This window comes from Gouania willdenowi, chromosome 11, assembly GCF_900634775.1.
Source record: "Gouania willdenowi chromosome 11, fGouWil2.1, whole genome shotgun sequence".
Classification (NCBI taxonomy): Eukaryota; Metazoa; Chordata; class Actinopteri; order Blenniiformes; family Gobiesocidae; genus Gouania; species Gouania willdenowi.
The window spans coordinates 12,982,825-13,002,691 of NC_041054.1; the positions used below are offsets into that span (position 1 = coordinate 12,982,825).

General features: G+C 37.8%; 1 protein-coding gene across 2 annotated transcripts; it reads left to right on the top strand.

Annotated features, from left to right (window-relative positions):
* The first annotated feature begins 622 nt into the window (after positions 1–622).
* Positions 623–19,341, top strand: ubp1 (upstream binding protein 1). Of its 2 annotated transcripts, none has more exons than XM_028461206.1 (16): positions 623–900; positions 7,465–7,616; positions 8,408–8,484; positions 9,790–9,895; positions 9,988–10,094; positions 10,173–10,325; positions 10,428–10,538; positions 10,821–10,928; positions 12,959–13,065; positions 13,148–13,202; positions 14,160–14,253; positions 14,337–14,427; positions 15,377–15,495; positions 15,569–15,711; positions 17,121–17,172; positions 17,259–19,341. In XM_028461206.1, exons 1-16 carry the CDS (start codon positions 833–835, stop codon positions 17,294–17,296), a joined length of 1,581 nt encoding a protein of 526 aa, XP_028317007.1. In that variant the 5' UTR covers positions 623–832; the 3' UTR covers positions 17,297–19,341. The 2 variants fall into 2 exon arrangements, with proteins under 2 accessions (XP_028317007.1, XP_028317005.1); XM_028461204.1 differs by lacking the exon at positions 623–900 and adding an exon at positions 4,413–5,233.
* Positions 19,342–19,867: the final 526 nt, after the last annotated feature.

Genomic DNA, 19,867 nt, shown 5'->3' on the forward strand with positions numbered 1-19,867 from the left:
TTTTGTGCATTATAGAAATATTGAAATGTTTAGAATCAGGACATGTTTATTAATAAATATCAATTTAATTTGATCAATTGTCCACAACAAGACATACACTAACAGACTCATATTTAAATTTCATTATGAACATGCAGTGTAAAAAAAAAAAAAAGGTAATGAATATATTATATTTTATATGAATCTAGGATTCATTTAATGCTTCTGAAATTAATAAATCAACCCGACATGTTTTTAATTCCTTCACATTAGTGTGTATCTAAAATATGTTTTTCCTACAAAGTATGTATTACTTTAACAGAATCAGAAACAGAAGTACATTATTTATCTCAGGGGGAAAATTACTTTTGTTTAAAAAAAAATATTACAAATTTAAAAAATAAACACTAAACAAAGAAAGATAAAAAAAAAAAAAAAACGTACATAATAAGGTAAAAGACTGTTAATTAAATAGGGATTTAATAAAAAAAAAAATAAGATAAATAATAATAGTACAAATATAGCTTTGTATGAATGTGTGTGTGGTTCATTTTCTGACTTAAATCATCTTGTCATGTTTTAATCAACAAGCCTCACTTTAAGCAGTAAAGAGCTCGGTTTGGTCCACAGGCCACATGTTTGACACCACCACTGTAACTCTCACTGTCGGTGAGAAATGTCCAGGGTCCGATCCTGGGCTAATAATTCACCGCAGGGGGTGGGGACTTAGCCCAGGACTGGTTTGACTCCAACATGTGCGGTGACAAACCATGAGCTCCAGCTGGGACTCGGTCGGTACCGGAGACTGTTGGGAGTTACAGCCGGAGTGAGGCAAACCGAGGCCGGGGACGCGATGCTGTTCTGGCAGCCGTACACGGAGAGCTTCCGGGCCCCGGTACCGAGACACGGCGGCTACACACAGTGAGTCCTAGCTGTGTTTACTTTGTGCTTCATGTCGCTCAATGATTAACGACTTCTTTTCCTTCATAAACTGTTCAAGATGGAAAAATAAAGCTCTCCAAGCAGAGGCGTGCGGGCCAAACCAGGGCCGTCAGCACGACTTTGTAGAAACTTCAGACAAGGTTTTGGTCATTTGGATTTTCTGCTCAGACTAGGATATTGAAAACAAACAAACAAACAAACAAAAAAAGAAAAAGAATGCTTATTTGATTAGCATTTTGAAATTCCAAAATTAAGATTAAAATTTTGGATAGTTTCCTTTATTGAGTCTTGAAGAAGGGATTTAAAAAAACTATAGAAACCAGTAATTTTTCTTTTTTTGTTTCTAAAAAGAAAAAAATTAAATGCCAGAACAGTGGTTCCCAACAACGGGTACACGTACTTGAAAATAGATAAAAATCCAATTTATTGAGTAATTTTTTTTTTAATATATATCCTATTTCAGACACTATGTGACAGTTCTTCCACCTTTTGACGTTAAACAGCATTAGTGGGGGAAAAAATTAATAATCTTATCCTATTCCTTTCTATTTTGTTAAATATTATCAAATACCAATTATTTAAGTATATATATTATTCACATATATAAAATGTGTAAGGATACACACTAGAAAAAAGTTAATTGCTTAGTTTTTAAGTTGAATATCTAAGGAGATATTTAGTCGCAGAATGTCAGGAGGGAAATATGGTAACACACACAAAAAATAAATAAATAAATAAATCTATTATAAATCAGACAAAACTACAAGTTGACATGTAAAAGCTGCTATAGCTGCAGAAAAGTTCAGAGGTCAACATGTAACATGTAAATAAAACACTTGTCATTTGAAGAGAGGCCCAGGAGGGGGACGCTGCTGTGTTGGAAAACAGAAACAAAAAAATTATATATATATATATATATATATATATATATATATATATATATATATATATATATATATTTTTTTTCATATTGTGTGACCGGAAGTTGCCGTTTTCAAAGTAAGAGCACGTTTTGACGACGGTGCTGTATAAGCGAGATAAAGAATGTTGGCACTATTATGTTACAATAGTTGAAGGACATGGTTCAGTAGTATGATGTTTTTCAAAATAAAATAATATCTTACGAATAAAAAACACGATTGCAGAAAAAGCTCTTTCACCGCCACTTTAGTGTGGTGTCTTTTTTTTTTTTTTTTTTTTTAATCCCTTTTTAGCCCTAATAAAGGAGAAAAAAACCTTGAATTTCAACCTTAATTTTTGAATTTTAAAACTAAAATCAAATAACCACTCTTTTTTTGTTTTGTTTTTATATCCTATTCTGAATGGAAAATCCAATGACCAAAACAAACACTGATTGTCGTAGTAATGGCAGCTGTTTTATCATTCAGAACTAATTGGCTATGTCAACACAGGGATTTTTCTGTGTCCACAGAAACATACAAAAAGGCTGTAATTATAGTAGCTCAGTTTAGGCATTTGGAGCTGTTTAACTAGCAAGTCCAGCTGTTATAATTAAGTTACTATAATGAACATGACCTGGATAAAACAAAAAGGATGTCAAAAGTATCTGAAGAAATTTCTTTATTTTTATTCAGTAGTGTCGTGCGTCTTTGTCTTGAATCATATTTTGGGTATTATATGGATTTGTGTTCATGTACGTTATATATAATTCTGTATATATCAATGTTCCAGCTTTTTAAAAAAACAACCAATATTGGTATCTGCATCAACCCTAGAAAAAAACCCATATTGGTCGAGTTCTATAACCAACGGTGCTGGTTGTAACAGTAGACCAGTGTTTTTCAACTTTGACCCCATGTGGGGTCACCTGAAATGTCTAGTAATGATGACATTTAAAAACTAGGCAAGACCTGTATTCGCAAGGCGAACACGTATTTGGGAATTGAAAATTGGCAAATATGACAACTTGTATCTGGATTTGTTGACAAGTTTGTTGTTTTTACTAATGAAATTGAAAGTAATAATAGAAGACTGACCTTGACCATAAACATTAGGTCAAAGTCACACATTGAAAGGAGATGTTGTTCAATGGTACCAGTCTGAACACTGTATCTTAATTTGTGGCCAAGTTATAGGGAAAAAAAGTATTTTTTGGGGTGGGGGGATTTTGCTTTGTCGTCTTGAGAGCGTTGAGGTTTCACTTTGTTCACTTCTCTGAGGACTTCTTGACCTTAAATATGGCCTTGAGTGAAGGTCAAGGTCACACATTGAAATGAAATGTTGTTCAATGGTGCTAGTGTCCAAGTTATAGGGAAAAAGTTTTTTGTTGTTGTTGTTGTTTTGGCTAAGCTTTGTCATACTGATGGCATGGAGGTCTCACTTTAACTTTTCTGAGGAGTTCTTGCCCCTAAATTTGACCTTGACCGAGGTTGGGAACCTTTGCAGTAGATGTTAAAAAACTATAAAAATATATTTGTCATGTGTGTAGTTTCATTGATTCGCTATTTGTTAGTATCCTATGTCTATGGAAGCCCCCCAAAAAAACAGGAAAAGTCCAAAAATAATAATTTTAAAAATGTCATAATTATGAGATACTGTATCATAATTCTGACTTAGTATCCCATAATTGAACTATTATCTCATATTTATGACTTTTATCTCATAATTCTGACTTAATATCTCATAATTATGACTTAGATTATTTTGTATTATTATTATTATTATTATTATTATTATTATTATTATTATAGAATAGACCTTTATTGTTCCCCCAGAGGGGAAATTCACACGTTGCAGCAACAATTGAATAGCACATAGTAAGAACAAAATAAATACCAACATAGGATAATAGTGCAAATATACAAGTAAATGGTAAATGGACTTGATTTATATAGCGCTTTAGTGTAGGACATAAATTAGAAAGAACAAAAATACAATGATTTACATTAAAACAAAACAACAAATGAAAAACACAACACAACAAATAAGCAAATGACAAATGAAGGAATATGGATGAAGGGATGTCAGAGTGTGACAGTTACAGTTTTTGCTTTAAACAGCGGTGTTGAACAGTCTGATGGCAGTACTTTTCCTAGTTTTGGGGGGTTTTTTTACTGGCGGGAATGCGCTGCCATATACCTGTATGTCAGACTGTTAACCCAGTTTTAGAATGTAAACAAAAATGTGTCACTATTAGAACCACAGATTTATAAAAATAAATCGACTATATTTAAAATATTCAAATGAGTTTTGGTTAATTATGAGATCACGTACCCTACGTAATGAAAATAAGTATCTATAATAATAATAATAATAATAATAATAATGTGCTGATCAGAGGACTAATGGGGACGCCCTCCTCTGAGCAACACTGTGTGTGATTATAGTTTCTTTGGGGCGGGGCAAAGCTACAGTTGGACACAATGACGGAAGTTTGGAGGCTTCCGATTGGCTGGTTCCCTCGCGCTGGGCACCCAGCACGGCCTATGATTGGCTGACTCGCCCCACTGGCATCGTCAGAGAGGCTGATCCTCGCTGAACAGCGGTGTGGACGGAGAAGCCATGTTGATGCTCGGACGGGTGTCAGACACCTCGGTTTGGAGGGTTACGGGACCGAGTGGAGCCCAGCGGTGATTCCTGCTCCGGGATGATAAGACGAGCGGGGCCGGCCGGGGTGGTTGACGGAGCGCCGCGGCTGACTGGAACTTCATGTTGATGCTCAGCTGATCCGAGAGAAGTTGATGCTAGCTCTGTAGCAACAGCTGTTAACGCTGCGTGGGATGCGGTGTGTGGACCACAGCAGCTAAACCCTTCATGTTGTCTACTTCGTCTCCACAACCTGAAGGATTAAAGTGACAACATCTGGACCTGATGAGTCCGTGCGAGCTAGCTTCGTAGCATGCTAGCTAACATTAGCATGCTGACTATCAGCCCGCATCTTCAGTCACGACTACCTGCGCGTTAGTCCTAGTGGAATATAAGTTATATCTACTTCCAAGTGGCGGTGGAGATTTACTTTGTTCTAAATGAATGTGAGTGGAGGAATGGCGATACAGTCCGTGGGAAGCTATCCGTTGTGCTGCTCGGCTCGCAGAGGAGTAGCTAGCAGGCTAGCAGCCTAGCTCTGCTCTCACGGCGTCACCCAGAAGCCGGACTTCCTTACCAGCCCAGATCCCCACACCTGAAGCAAGCTGGCGGCCCTCCGAGTAGAACCCGAGGACAAAGAGCTTGGCTCGATGGTCTGGGTGCTGAAGATGGACGACGCCACCATCGAGTCGGGACTGGTGCACGACTTCGATGCCAGTCTGTCCGGTATCGGGCAGGAACTGGGGGCAGGAGCCTACAGTATGAGGTCAGAGACGAGTCTGGGCATCATCTAAAACAGCAACTTGAGAAGGAAACCTTTGGGAATGTACCAAACAGTGTCTCTTAGTGTTTACATTACATCCCTCCCCCTTCTGGCTCATGTGTTATTCCCTTTGTCCTGGATGTGATGCTTTCCCTTTGTTTTGGGATTTGGAAAGAGCCAGTCTCTGCAGGGAGCCATGATCAGGGACACAGATTAATCTCACATATGTTTGTGATGAGTTCATCCTGTTGTCAGCACTTAAACATAGTAGTTCAGCACATTAAGGAAGTGTGCACTGTTTTGGTTGTTGGTGCAGCTCTGCTGACTTGTTTACATGGTGTACTTCTTTGGAGATGTTATTTTAATAATCCTGAAGGAAACTCTTACAGCTGCTCACATTCAAGCCACCACAAATAAAAAGTGAAACCCAGAGAGTTAACGGGGAAAAGTTTCAGATCTGTTTTCTTTACTTTTGCTTGATTTTGCAGCTCTCTCATAAATCCCCAATTTAATTGTGGGTATATAAGCATTAACATGACCATGTCATGGCGTGATCAGAGCTTTGACTTTGTTTTAACACAAATATGGACTAAGATTAGTTTACTGATAGAGGTAAACTTGATCTAGGGTGCCCAAGAAGTTGGCAAATTGTTCGTTTGTAGGCCTTATTTTTTTTTTTTTACAGTAGTTAAATTGAAATTGAATAAAAACCCTAGGAACTCAGTCCCTGTCTTTGCATTGGTGCTGCCATTGGACAAGCTGGGATAGACTTCTGCACCATGCAAACTTGATCACTACTGTACTTGCAGATTTTGCAAATGGTTGAATTGGTGATCTTACTCTACTAAGTATGTCATAACATTCAGTGCTCATGTGCTTTAATTTCCTGTGAGTGTAGCAATATTAATACAGTACATGTTCCCCAGATTTCCTGTGTAAATCAACACGTGAGCATTGGTCCAGTCCAGTTCACGCTCTCTCATAAAAAGCCGTTTTCAAACACAGCCTACTCAGCACAATCTGTTGGTTATACAATTCCAGGATGGATACTACTAATACTACTACTACACATGTTTGTGCCAAACTTGTAAAAGTGCAGCACAATAAATGCACCCATACGGAGAATTTGCCTTAGTGCGTATCTAATCTATTGTATTATGTAATTTGTTGCTGGGTGGTGATATTTGTGCGACATAAACTCAAACTCATTGTGTGAATGCTTCTTCTTATCAGAGTACAGCCTGGATGCTTGCAGCGCATTTGAGCAAACGTGTGTTTACCAATCATAAAGCATGGAGGCATTGTGTGCCAGTGGCTTTAGTAAAACTGTGGGTGTATGCACTGTGCTGCTGCATACATGCGCTGGCTTTGGAGGGGTGAGATGTGGGGCATGTTTGGAGTCAGCAGCGAGTAGGAACAGAATGTCTTGGGGTGTGTGATTGGAACGAGCTGATCAGGTTTCAGGGGAAGCAGACGTTTCAGTGGGGCAGTTTGACCTGATGGGACTACTGTGTTGTCCAGGTTGGACTAGTTGCCTGGGAACTCCCTCTGCAGAGGACACACCTTGTAGCATAATGACACTGATCTGAGGCATTCTTGCAGACAGCTCTTTGAAAAAAAAAATCGTCTCGTCTTTTATGTGTTGTTTTTTTTTTTTAGAGAATCAAATGTTACTTTGAAGTTGTTTATTCCCACGCTGAGATTATAAATCACACTGCACCTTGCTTTGACGCTCTTGCAGCATTCATCGGGGTGTTCTGAGGACAGGTTGCCTGAGTGGCTGCCAAGTGTGAAAGATAGTGACATGTCAGCATCTCTTGTGTGTCAGGGTTCCTCTGTTCATTTATACTGCTATGGATGAGCTCATGCATACATAATTGGTGATACAGTTTATAGATGGAGGCCTTTGTCAAAAAAAAAAAAAAAAAGTTATTCTAAAGTAGGGCAAACAATTTTTCCTTCTATTGTCCTCCTAACTGTTAGAAGAGCACAAACCAGTTTGGTGTGTGGTTAAACTTTGAAACAATTAGCTGATTCAGTCTCAGGAAAAAGGTAGGAATATTTTTTTGAACATTGGCATTTCAACATTTTCTCAGGCCGTAGGGAGAGAAATGTATCACTTTATATTTTCACTTAAAGGTTTTTATTAACATTTCCCACAGTTACTTTGCTACCACGGTATTTGTTTTCCTGCCAGTCCAACATCTTGACTGTGTGTATCTGTCCCCTCACAGTGATGTGCTGGCTCTGCCGATCTTTAAGCAGGAGGACTCCAGTCTTCCTCCTGAAAACGAGACCAAAAATCCCCCATTCCAGTATGTGCTGTGTGCTGCTACCTCTCCTGCTGTCAAGCTGCACGACGAGACGCTCACATACCTAAACCAAGGTGAGTTGAAACACCATGCATTGTGAAAGCAGATGGATACTTTAGTCATCCCAAAGGGAATCTCTTTCTTTACAAAGGACAAATCTCAACAAAACATAGGTTTACATGACAACTGAGAAAAGGGTAGAATAGAATTTGAAATAGTAAAGTACTAATAGTGATATTCTACAGCTACGGTTATGCACACACACTCACAAGGACTGTTTAAATGAGCAGTATAGTAGGTCAGTGTTTTCAACTTTTTTTGAGGCAAGGTACATCTTTTCATTGAAACAAAAATAAAATAAACCAAAGGCACACTACCAACTGATAATGTAAAAAAACAACAACTTTGCAGCCTATATTAACAGTATACAGTAATTCTTATCAAAGTGTCTTGAATAGGAATCAAATAAACACAAAAAAGTGTTTTTAATAGGAATCAAATGAACAACAACGAAATCTATTATGACTTCATATTTATTTTTTCAATAACATAAAATGTTATTTTTTTTGTTTTATATTAAGTGTTTTTTTTACATGTTCTAATTTTATATTATATTTATAGAATACATAGATTTATTAATAACAATAATAATAAATATTTAATACATTTTTATGTGTGTACCGGCACAGTGGTTGAAAAACCCTGCTGTCGATTACAGAATTATCAGCAGTGTCCTGATCATCCTATCCACATTTGACAATCACTGACTTATTACTCAGGAAGGTCAGATTTCCTGTATCATTTCTGGTGACAGTGAAGGTGTAAATAGTAATAAATTATTAACTCTTGGTTTCTTATCTCTCAGGCCAGTCTTATGAGGTGCGTATGTTGGACAACAGGAAGCCAGGGGAGCTCCCAGAGCTCAACAACAAGATGGTGAAGGTGAGAATCCACAAAGCTTTAGGACAGGGGTTTTTCAACCTTGGGGTTGTGACCCCTTATGGGGTGGCCACAAAAATGGGGTTTCATGACAAGAAAAAGTTTGGGAACCACTGCTTTAGGACTTCGACATTATTTGTACGGATGCACCAATTGATCAGCTGGTCGATTGATCAGTGCTGATTTCCCTGATTTTGGGGGATCTGCGATCTGCCGATCCTTGCATATGAAACCGATCTTTTCCGCCGATCTTTTCTACCTCCGCAATGGTTAGCTTAGCATGTCGGCAGTTTTACACAAAAAAAGAGATCAAAGGATCGCAATTTGTAATTCCTGCAATGCGGAAATAAGCCTTGGTGGAGCTGCAAACAAAACGCTACCTCATTCATAATTTAAGAAACCACCACACCACTGAATATGCAGCATTTAAAGTTAGAAATCAAGCTAATGCTAAAGCTAGCGGTAATCAGAGCCAGTGTTCCACTGAGCGTGCCTATTTGTGAAAAGAGCAAAGCTACAACGAGGAAAATGATAGAGGTCATGACTTTAGATTTGAATTAAAACCTTCCACTAATGATCAAGTGACTGTAATAAGTGTGAGAATAACTAACCTGTCATTTTTACCTTTTGACTTAGGAAAATGTCGCACATGCTGCACTTTATTATTTCTGTACAATGTTTGACTTTTTGGAGCTTTTATTCTGTACTCTGTTGCAAATTATTTTTAGATTCATATTTTTACATTTAAATATCCACAAAGCTGCTGCGTGTGGACTTTTTTATTTTTGTTCAACAAGGAAACTTAAAACTCAAGACACTTTATTGGTTTAAGATGTTTTGTTAGTTTGTCCTGTAGATTATTATTTTATCATCTACCCAAAACCCTGTGATTTCCTTTTTTTGTAAAACCAAAATACTGCTGTGCACTTTGGTTTTTGACAAAGAGTTCCAAACAACTCTGCAGTGCAACCTGTTGGACAGATTTATTTTGTTTTTGAAATGTGAAAAATGAAAGTATTTTGGACGGCAATGTTCTAAACTCTTAATTTATATTTAAGATAACTCCCTCATGTGCAGTTAAAACAACACGTTTATATTGTTTCACAGGTATTCTTCAATGTTTTACAATAAAATAAGATTAGAACATTCAAGGTGTATGATGTCAGTTATGAAAAAAAATCGGTATCGGCTGATCAGGCTTTTAAAAAAAAAAAAATTTGGTGATCAGCCAGAAAATTGCAATCGTTGCACTCCTAGTTATTTGCTTACAATGAATGTTTTCCTAAATCTAATTGTTTGCGTGCACAGAGCACAGTGCGAGTTGTGTTTCACGACCGTCGGCTGCAGTACACAGAGCATCAGCAGTTGGAGGGGTGGAGGTGGAATCGTCCCGGCGACCGTCTCCTTGACATCGGTAAAAAGTTTGTGGTTAATTGCACCTTCTGTCATCTCCTGTGTGTAATTTAGAGCTAAAAGGATGAGTGTGTGTGTGTGTGTCTGTGACAGATATCCCAATGTCAGTGGGCATAGTGGAGCCAAAAACTCATCCCTCCCAGCTCAACGCTGCAGAGTTTCTGTGGGACTTGAACAAAAGAACCTCCGTATTTGTGCAGGTAACGCAAACATCCCGTTTCTTTGTGCTCTCCAATTGTCGCTCCGTTGCAGACACACCGTCTTCCAACTTTCCTCAGGTGCACTGCATCAGCACAGAGTTCACTCCCAGGAAGCACGGTGGAGAGAAAGGCGTCCCCTTTAGGATCCAAATTGACACGTTCGCCCTGGGAGACAGCGGGGAGTACACAGAGCACCTGCACTCTGCCTCCTGCCAAATCAAAGTATTTAAGGTAAACACACATCTGCATTGAAAGAAGTCTGCGGTTGTGGTTTAGCACGTGTCAGACCTTGTCGTTAATTGAAGTTGTTATTTTCTTTTGCTTCCTGTTTAGCCAAAAGGAGCCGATCGTAAGCAAAAGACCGATCGGGAGAAGATGGAGAAACGCACACCTCAAGAGAAGGAAAAATACCAGCCTTCCTATGATACCACTATCCTGTCAGAGGTCAGCATTCTGTGTCCGTAGACCAACTAATGTCACTGCTCTGAAGAAATTCTGGTTTGCATGTGTCTGAGTGTTTCAGGATGAAATCATCCATAAGCTGGACACGGTCTTTATCTGATTAAAAAATTCAGATTTAAATCTTCAATCCACTGTATTATTGTTATTTATTTATTTTTGCCTAAAGTTAATTTGTGATTAGGACATAAATATACTGAAATTTTTCTTATACATGGTTTCTATTTGTGTGTGGGATCGTGTGTGTATGTGCGTGCGTGCGTGTAGACGAGGCTCGAGCCCATCATAGAAGATGTTGGCGACCACGAGCTGAAAAAGTCCAGTAAACGGACGCTTCCGGCTGACTGTGGCGACTCCTTGGCCAAGAGAGGAAGTGTAAGCTGTCATTTTTCTCACTGCATTTCTACTTTGTCCTTTTAAAGCTTTTAGATTAAATTCAATCTTTATTATTAAATACACAGAGCAAAGTGTGAAGCCATTGTTTAATAACATGTGGACAGTGTGTTAAAGAAGCGCTCCAATTAAAATCACTGTGAACTTTGGCCCTCCAGGATCAGATTTGTCTCTCAGATTTTGATCCTGTTGACGACCATCTACTGTTTTCTTTATCACATATTATCATACATTATGTTTTATTTAAATTACATATTAAGTATTAATAACACAAAACCAGCATGAACAACAATGATGATGACGGCAGAAAAATCATAATTCAGGATCCCCACGGTCATGAAATTCTTGGAAAAGTTATGGAATTTGAAAAACCAATTTTCCAGTCTTGAAAAGTCATGGAATAATTTAACTGTTTTGGAAATATAGCCTATTTCCTATTAATTTGGGCCGGATCCTGTCCAGATTTTAATCAGCACTTATTTGATTGGATCCAGCAAAAAAAAAATTCCAACCGTTCTTTCACTTTTAGGTGTTTAATTAAAATATTATATTATTTGGACTGCTGTGTCTTTTTTTGAGTTGAAATCACTGGAAATTTCATTGCAAACACAAAATTGAATGTCGACAAGCTGCACGAATGAGTAAGACGGTGGAAAATCAAGCCACGCCCCCACGCTACGTCTATGGGTGATTGTGCGCAAAAATATTTTTTTTTGTCAGCTCTTAAGATGGTAGAAAATGGTTAAAACAAGCTTTTTTTAAGCCAATAAGTGAAGCTAAACCTGAGGTAAAGGTTGTTTCTGTGGAAATCGCAGAGCAGCAGTACTTAGCTTAGCAACTAGCAGCACATGTAGCGATGAGGAAAACCTGCCTCTAACAGACATCACACAGGAGGAGAACTATCCATGGTACATGAGGAGGACTCTTGGCTTATGAAAGACAAGACAGGCCTCGGCTGTTAAATATGTTAAAAAGTTTTGAGAATACAAAGTTCTCCATGGCTATTTTGACAAATAAAAGGTAAGCACACATTTTATTTTAGTTTTCTGCTCGGCTGCTGATTCATTAGATGAGTTGTGGCATTATGTTATGAGTGTAAAAATATTTAGTTTTTGTGTTCTGAAAGTTTAGTGACCTTTGTGGCTAAATTAGCGGTGTTTTTGCACTGATTTCAACAGCTGTCACTCAGAGTGAGGGACGTTTGCTCTGTTTTTGGCCGATTGTCCGTGCTTCTTCAACGCTGATTGGTTGTTTGTGTTCACGTGATGATATTGACCCATTTAGTTAGCAAAAGGCGCTTTAAAAAATGTATTCTGTGACATTTTGGTTTTTCTCTTAATGTCGGAACAACACCCAACGTTTGCTCCGTGCCTTGATGATTTACAAATTAAGCACTGCCTACATCTTGTGTTCTACATCGCTTTTAAGAAATGTGTCTGCAAATTGAAATTGTAATGTTATGATTGAAATGAAACATGGTGGCACTTAGCTCATTGTTGTTTAATGTTACATTCGATAGCTGATTAAAAAAAATATTGCAAAAAACTTTGCATTTCCTGTGCCTCCTTTTTGCTGCAAACCGCTGCACGCTGTCAGACTTCTGTTACACTAGTTCACTGGAAAAACCAGCTCATTTTTGCTCTCTAGTGGTGTTGAATAGATATTAGTGTTTCAGAACTAAGTCATGGAAATTTAGTAAAATATTTTGAAAAAATTTTAGAAAAGTTTTCAAAAAATCATGTGTGGGAACCATGAAAATTTTTTGTGTTCCAGAGTTGGCTTATGAAAAGGATTTTGTAATTCGTTAACGGGTGTCAATTTATTTTTTTTCTCATTTAGATCCAGGTTGAATTATTTTTTTATGCATTAATTCAGTCACTCTGTTTTCTCTACAGTCTAACAAGCTCCTGCCTTCATTGTTTATTATTACGGCTCATCTAAACAACAGATGCAACTGAAGAAAATAGCCACAGTCAGATGTGTTGATGTGTTTTTATTCTGTTCCACCTCAGTGCTCCCCATGGCCAGACAATGCCTACGTCAGCACCAACCAGGCAGCTACTCCTTCCTTCCCCTCCACCCCGCTGTCCACATACACCACCTCCTCAGTGCTGGACAGGTACCCGCGTCCACTCCTGTGCTCAGAGTATCAGGTGTAACTCAGTCTCACCGTTCTTAACTGTCACCTTTTCGTCTCTCAGTGACTCATCCTCTCCCAATCACCAGGCGGATCCTGGTAGCCATGGCAACTCTGAAGTTAGTGTGATTTAAATTTATAAGTTATAATAATGAAGAAATACCTGGAGCTTCAAAATGTTCAGACCACAAACTTTGCAGAAGATACTTTTGCCTTAGCTAGTGTTTCTGCAGTGTGAGCATAACTCAGAGATGAGACTTTTAGATTAATTTCTGCCTTTGAACATCAAAGCTTTGCCGTATTCTTTAATGATGAATGATTATTCAATGAAGGATATATTCATTGATAGACGTGGCCATCTTCTATCAAAGTAAGGGCCACAAAAATATGTTTGTTTCATTGAAGGACCACATTGTTAACATTCATGTCAGTATTTGGAATCATGACCAATCAGCATTAACACAGGAAAGAACAGAAAAAAGTTTTATAGTCATTTTGTGTGTTTTTATGTGTTTTTGTTGCCGTCTTACTTGATATGATTGCATTTTGTGCAATTCTGTTGTTCTTTTGTTTATTTTTTCCTGCAAAATGTATGTTTTTTGGAGTCATTGTGTATTTGTCTTGTCATTTTGCATTTTTTGGAGTATTTTTTGTGTATTTCTGCTCTCGTTTTGCGTGTTTGTTAGTACTGTGTGTTTGCGGAGTCATTATTTGTGTTTTGTCATTTTCTGTAATCTCTTAATTTTGTTGTCGTTTTGTGTTATTTAGAGTCATTTTCTTTGTTTTTCTGTCTTCTACTTTATTTTCCTGCAATGTTGTTCTTGTATTAATGTAATTTTGCCTTTGTTTTATGTATCTTTCTGTCATTTTGTATTTTTACTTTGAGTACCACATAAAATTAGATCGAGGGCCGCATGTGGCCCCCGGGCGACTAGTTGTCCATGTCTGATAAAGTGTCTCACTCAACCAAACCCTGCATTATTCTCTTAATGAATGATCTCTTTCTGACATGTTAGTCATGTGCATTAGTGACGCTGTAATAGTGAATGTTGACACTGTCCTGCTCTCTCCCACAGCAATTGACTCCCACTGCCTCCATCCAGGACACACAAAAATGGCTGCTGCAAAATCGCTTCAGCTCCTACGCACGGCTTTTCACTCACTTCTCAGGTATGCTTCAAAACCTGGAACCACAAACTCTGTCACAAACCTTTATCCGTGTAATGTTTTTCTTTTCTTTTTTCTTTGTGTAGGTTCTGATTTGTTGAAGCTAACCCGTGATGACCTGGTCCAGATTTGTGGGCCGGCAGACGGCATCCGACTCTTTAATGCACTCAAATCGCGGTATGTCGTCACATACTTTATTTTTTTTTCTGTGCTTTTTTCTTTTTGTTTTATTTTTTGCAAGAATTTCAATGACATGACCTCAATAATAATAACAATAATTCAGTAACCTGGTCCTATTAATGAGCATTACTCAATTTCACATATTCATGCAGCCAGAGGTGAAAGTAATGGATTACAAATACTCAAGTTATTGTAATTAAGTTGCTTTTATGGGTGCTTTTTTGAGTATATTTCTAAATCAGTAATTTTACTTGTACTTAAGTATGTTTTAAAATAAGTAAAGTAATTCATTAAATTTCTTCACCCAACCATTACTAAGTAAATTAATTTTTGTTTTAAAATGATCAACGAACGTTGAGAAACTACAAAAAATGAAATGACCAGACAACATTTAAATGCATCACATCATGGCCGACCAACCAGGTTAAACGTAATGAACGGCAAAAAAAAAAAGCATTGAATGCTGGTTATTTTTACAGTTTTAGAGGTCATAAATGTAGCTATACTTGGAGCCTGAGAATTTTTTTATTTTGAATTGAATTTGTTGGTGTTACTTTATTTAAAAGATAATTGTACACTTTGACAAACCTTTTATTTCATACAGATGCCTTTGTGGAAAATAAATTAAGTTCCAATTGTCCAAGATTTGGTCTCTTCATTTTTAATACATGAGATGTTTGACTCTGAGTACTATTTAATGAGGTACTTTTTACTTGTACTTTAGTATTTTATGTTTGACGTACTTGAGTATTTTATGTTTGACGTACTTGAGTACAATTTTAATCAAGTAACAGTACTACTACTACTAGGATATATCAGTACTCTTTACACCTCTGCATGCAGCTCCAAATACTACAGTCATCTAATAGTAATAACAAGTAATTAAGATATTCTGGCCTAATCTACAGTAAAGTGTCTTACTGTATGATCTGATGTGTGTGTGCAGGTCTGTGCGTCCCAGGTTGACAGTGTATGTCTGTCAAGAGTCTCCTCAGGAGAGCCCCCTGCTGGAGAGACACGGCACAAATGAAAACGGAGAACACGGCGCCTCCTCTGGTTTACATGGTACTGAAGCTGCTGGTGTTTCCGTTTCCACCAGCAGGGCCGTGTGCTGATCCTAAACTGTTTTGTTTTGCAGTCTACCACGCTCTGTACCTGGAGGAGCTCACGGCTGCTGAGCTCATCCGCAAGATGGCGTGCGTGTGCAGTGTTCCATTGGGGACGATCAACCAGGTGTACAAACAGGGTCCTACAGGCATCCACATCCTGTTAAGTGACCAGGTACATTGCCACACACACCTGATACCACACACATAGCTTACATAATACAACCCAAAGGTAAAGCGTGCTTCAGAGAGATGTTTTATTATAAAGTAATGAAATAAATCACTTTAAAAGAACATATATTCAATAGATACAAGGAGGAAGATAAGTTTTATTAACAAGGAATGAATATTAAGCATATTGACTATTACTTATCATATACAAAGTAAATCTTGGAAATGTATCTATAGCTGTAATCAGGGTCAGGGTCAATTACAATTTTCGAGTTACAACTACATTTTCAATTACCCATGTTCAATTACGATTACAGTGACCAGCTTTTTTTCCAAATTCAGTTATATTACAATTATTTTCTATCCTCAAAGACGATTGCGTTCTCAATTACTAAGGATCATATCATAATTACTGAACCTTTAATAAATAAGCTAATAAAAGTCAACTTTCCTCTTGTGTTAGCTTTCTACTAGCATCTCTTAAGCTAACGGGTCCTAAATCAGGTGTAAAATACACTAAAACATATATCTATCATCTAATTTATTTCCTATCTATTGGTTACCCTGTTACGCTTTCTAATCAATGAAAATATAGCTTTTTATATTTTTGGTTTGGGCGTTTGAGCCTTTTTTGTGTCAGTATATCCCTCAATTTTATTTATTTATTAAAATGGTAAACTGTGGGAAAGCTGATGAAATATATTTTAATAATTGTTAACTACATATGTGTAGAACTGTAGCATGGTTCCCCAGTTTTGCGTGAAATTATAATTGATATTTTTTCATGACAATTACATTATCTAAACTCAATTATAATTTCATTACAATTACGACAGCAATTAACAGATTTTTAAAACTACAAACCTTGCTGTAATGTGTGATATATACCTTCATAACTAATATTAAATGGTAAGTGAAATCACATATAGTTATGAGGGAGATTAATCATTGTTGTCTATATTATACTTTTGATTGTTTGTTTATTAAATCTATTGATTTTTGATATGCATGTCTTTATTGGTAGTGAACTGTTGCAATATTGATTGACCGATATGTTTTTTTTTTTTTTTTTTTTTTTGGGGGGGGCGATACCAATTATTAGTAATAAGGAAAATCAAGATTTTTAGAGGCGATATTTATTTGCTGTAAAAATTTACATTTTGGTGTCAAAGAATGCAGGGGTTTTCTGGCAGCATTAGCTCTATAGCCAATCAGTGAGGGCTGTAGGCAGGACAATAAATTATATTATTTCCTTGTAATTGGCTTTTTTTTTTTTTTTTTTTTACTTTCACGCTGACAGTGAATCTGTAATGATTCTTCTAAGGACCCAGGGAGCTTTTTAAATTATGCATTTGTTATCTGGCTGCTGTAGAGTTACTTTTAAAGCATCACGTTTCTCCTTCTGCCTTTCAGATGGTTTACAACTTACCTGACGAGAGCTGTTTTTTGATCAGCACAGTCAACGGTCAGTTCACACCCTCTGAGCTTAATAGTGAGCCCAGCCCTCGTTTGACAGGGATCTTATTTGTGCGTGTGTGCTCTCTCCTCCAGACGAGTTGGGCGAAGGACTTCATCTAATCCTGAAGTAGCAAGGAGGGCAGACGGCATCACTATTACTCCACTCTCTGTTTTGGAGCACAAGCATCCCTCTGTCCCTCTCTGTTGTTTCCTTCTACTTTCCTCCCCGTCTTTCTCTTTTGAACGTTTCGCTCGATGGAAACACGAGACTTCGCTAAAGCCATGTAAATGTTAGAATCTGACATGGGTGTGTTCACTGTTTCATATTGAAAACATTTATTACCAGAAGTGATGAGGAGACGGGGGAGGATGGGGAGTTAATGGGAGGGTGGTTAATCATCTTTAATGTGTTTCTGTTTTATTTTGTGGGGGTTTTTTTTTTTTTTACATGTTTTTTTTTTTTGTGTGTGTGGAGAAGGGTGCAGGCTCCAGGAGAGGGGAGTAGGTCGTGATCTAGCGGGGAGGAAAAGGAAAGTACGTGTCTCCCTATTTGCTCGTTGCCCTACTCACACTGTGTACAACCAATACTTGGCCAGTATTTAAAAACCTGTACTGCTAAACAGCATGCGATCTCATACTAACCTGCTTAGAGGAGAAAACCTCCCTCCTCTGCTCGTTTAACTTTATTGACAGGGACGTCTCTTTAGAAACCTTTGGATTATCAGCACAGTTTGGTAATCTCCTAATTTATAAAGGCTGAAGTTAATGAAGTTGATTCATTTTTAGATGCTAATGGCTTGATATGTTAATGACTGGGATGGACGGATGTTTAACCACGCTGGTGTCATAGAGGCCTTCTAAGTGTGGGCTGGATTTACAGCGGTCTGCGTGTACGTGAACTCGCAATTGGCTCTCCTCTTATTCGTCCTGAGCTTTTCACAGGGTTTTTTTGGTGTCTACATAACGTGTAGCTCAGCTCCATCACTATCATTGATCTCACTTGTTTCTCGTGCCATGTGGGCTTTTTTTGTTGGATTTCAAACTCAACATTTTTACAGGGTGCACACACAATCAAAGACTCCTCTACTTTGTCTCCAAACTTTGAAACACTGGTTCAGACATATGTGGTGCTGGGATATCAGTGACAGATCAATGGGGGGGAAAGGCAGTATGGTTTTTTTTTTTTTTTTAAACCACCCAAAAGTGGACCAAACACTTTACAGCATTATAGAGAAAAAGCGACAGTTTCTCATATGATCTTAAGTTGGTTGGAGCTTTTTTATTTGGAGATGAGAAACACTGGAGGTGAAGTGGAACCTTTTATTCCTAATGTTTCAGAAGAAATATACGTCGTTAACAGAAGTCTTTTATTTGTCTTGGCTTGAAAACCAGAGCGGCACCACAGCTCTTTGTAACCATGTTTTCATGTTGCATTTAAAACCAAAAATGCAAGTCGTGTGTCGAGTTCACTTGCCTCCAAAACAACCTCACTGCTCCTGGAAGTCAGCTGACCTCTTCATGGTACAGCGTCTGACCTTTTTAAAAGTGTATACAGTTTACCTGTCGGTTTGTGTCATTTTCTTTGTTTTTCAATTCGTCAGCTGTCAAACATAATCATGTTGGTGTGATCATGAAACAGTTGTTTAGCTTGATATTTAGTAAAAAATAAATAAATAAAAAAAAAAAGCATGTGACAGATGGGGAACGTTGGAATGAATCATTTTACCAGTGTATGTGCCCGCCTCCTTGACTGTTTCAGACCTTATAGACCAAGCCTGCACAGAAGAAATCCACACAACTCGAGCTTAATCTGTAGTCTGTAGTCCAACCTCACCCTCTAATCAGCATATTGAGAACAAAAGAAAAATGAACGTTAAAATGATTTTCTTTTTTTTTTAATTTTATTTGATGTGTCGGTTTTTGTTTAACCCGCACCAGAGAGAAAACGGATAATGTGGAGTTCAATGCGTACCACAGCACAATGGAGTCCAACATCATGCTAAAGGCAGGCTGACTGGAGAGCAGTGTTGGGTCTACTGTCAGGGTGATTACGATTGTGGGCAGGAAAGGTGACCACTGTTAATGTTCAGCCCTATGTTAATGCTTCTCGTGTGCACAGTATCCTATGCTGGAGGTGTACACAACCACGTGCTGGGAATAAATGATTTCATAACGATCTCATTGGTGCTGCTTCATTATTTTTTCATCATGAGCTCATATGGATGTCATTTTGGACACCAAACGAAGTATAGTGTAATTCGCATGTGTCAAACTCAAGGCCCGGAAGCCAAATCTGACCCTTTAGAGCATCCGATTAGGTCTTTAATGGCAAGAAAAAAGTCAGAGGAACCATGAATCACTGTAAATTACCAACTAATTCAGTTTGAGATGTCTCCAAATTAATACAAAAAATCAATGAATAATATTTGCAGGGCTCACATTTTCCCCATGCTTATTTTACATGATGTTAGTCAACTTTAATCTCAAATTAATAAAAGAACTGAATTCTTCCAAAATCCTGCAGTATTCTTTAAATTATTCCACAAAATGTCCCCAAATTACATAAAAAGTGGGTCACAAAATGAAACTACAATATTTGCATTTCCTGAAGAAAATGCAAGTAAGGATGCAACAGGTGCTGGCCCGCGTCAGCATTAGTCTAGCCCAGGGGTCTGCAACCTGCGGCTCTAGAGCCTCATGTG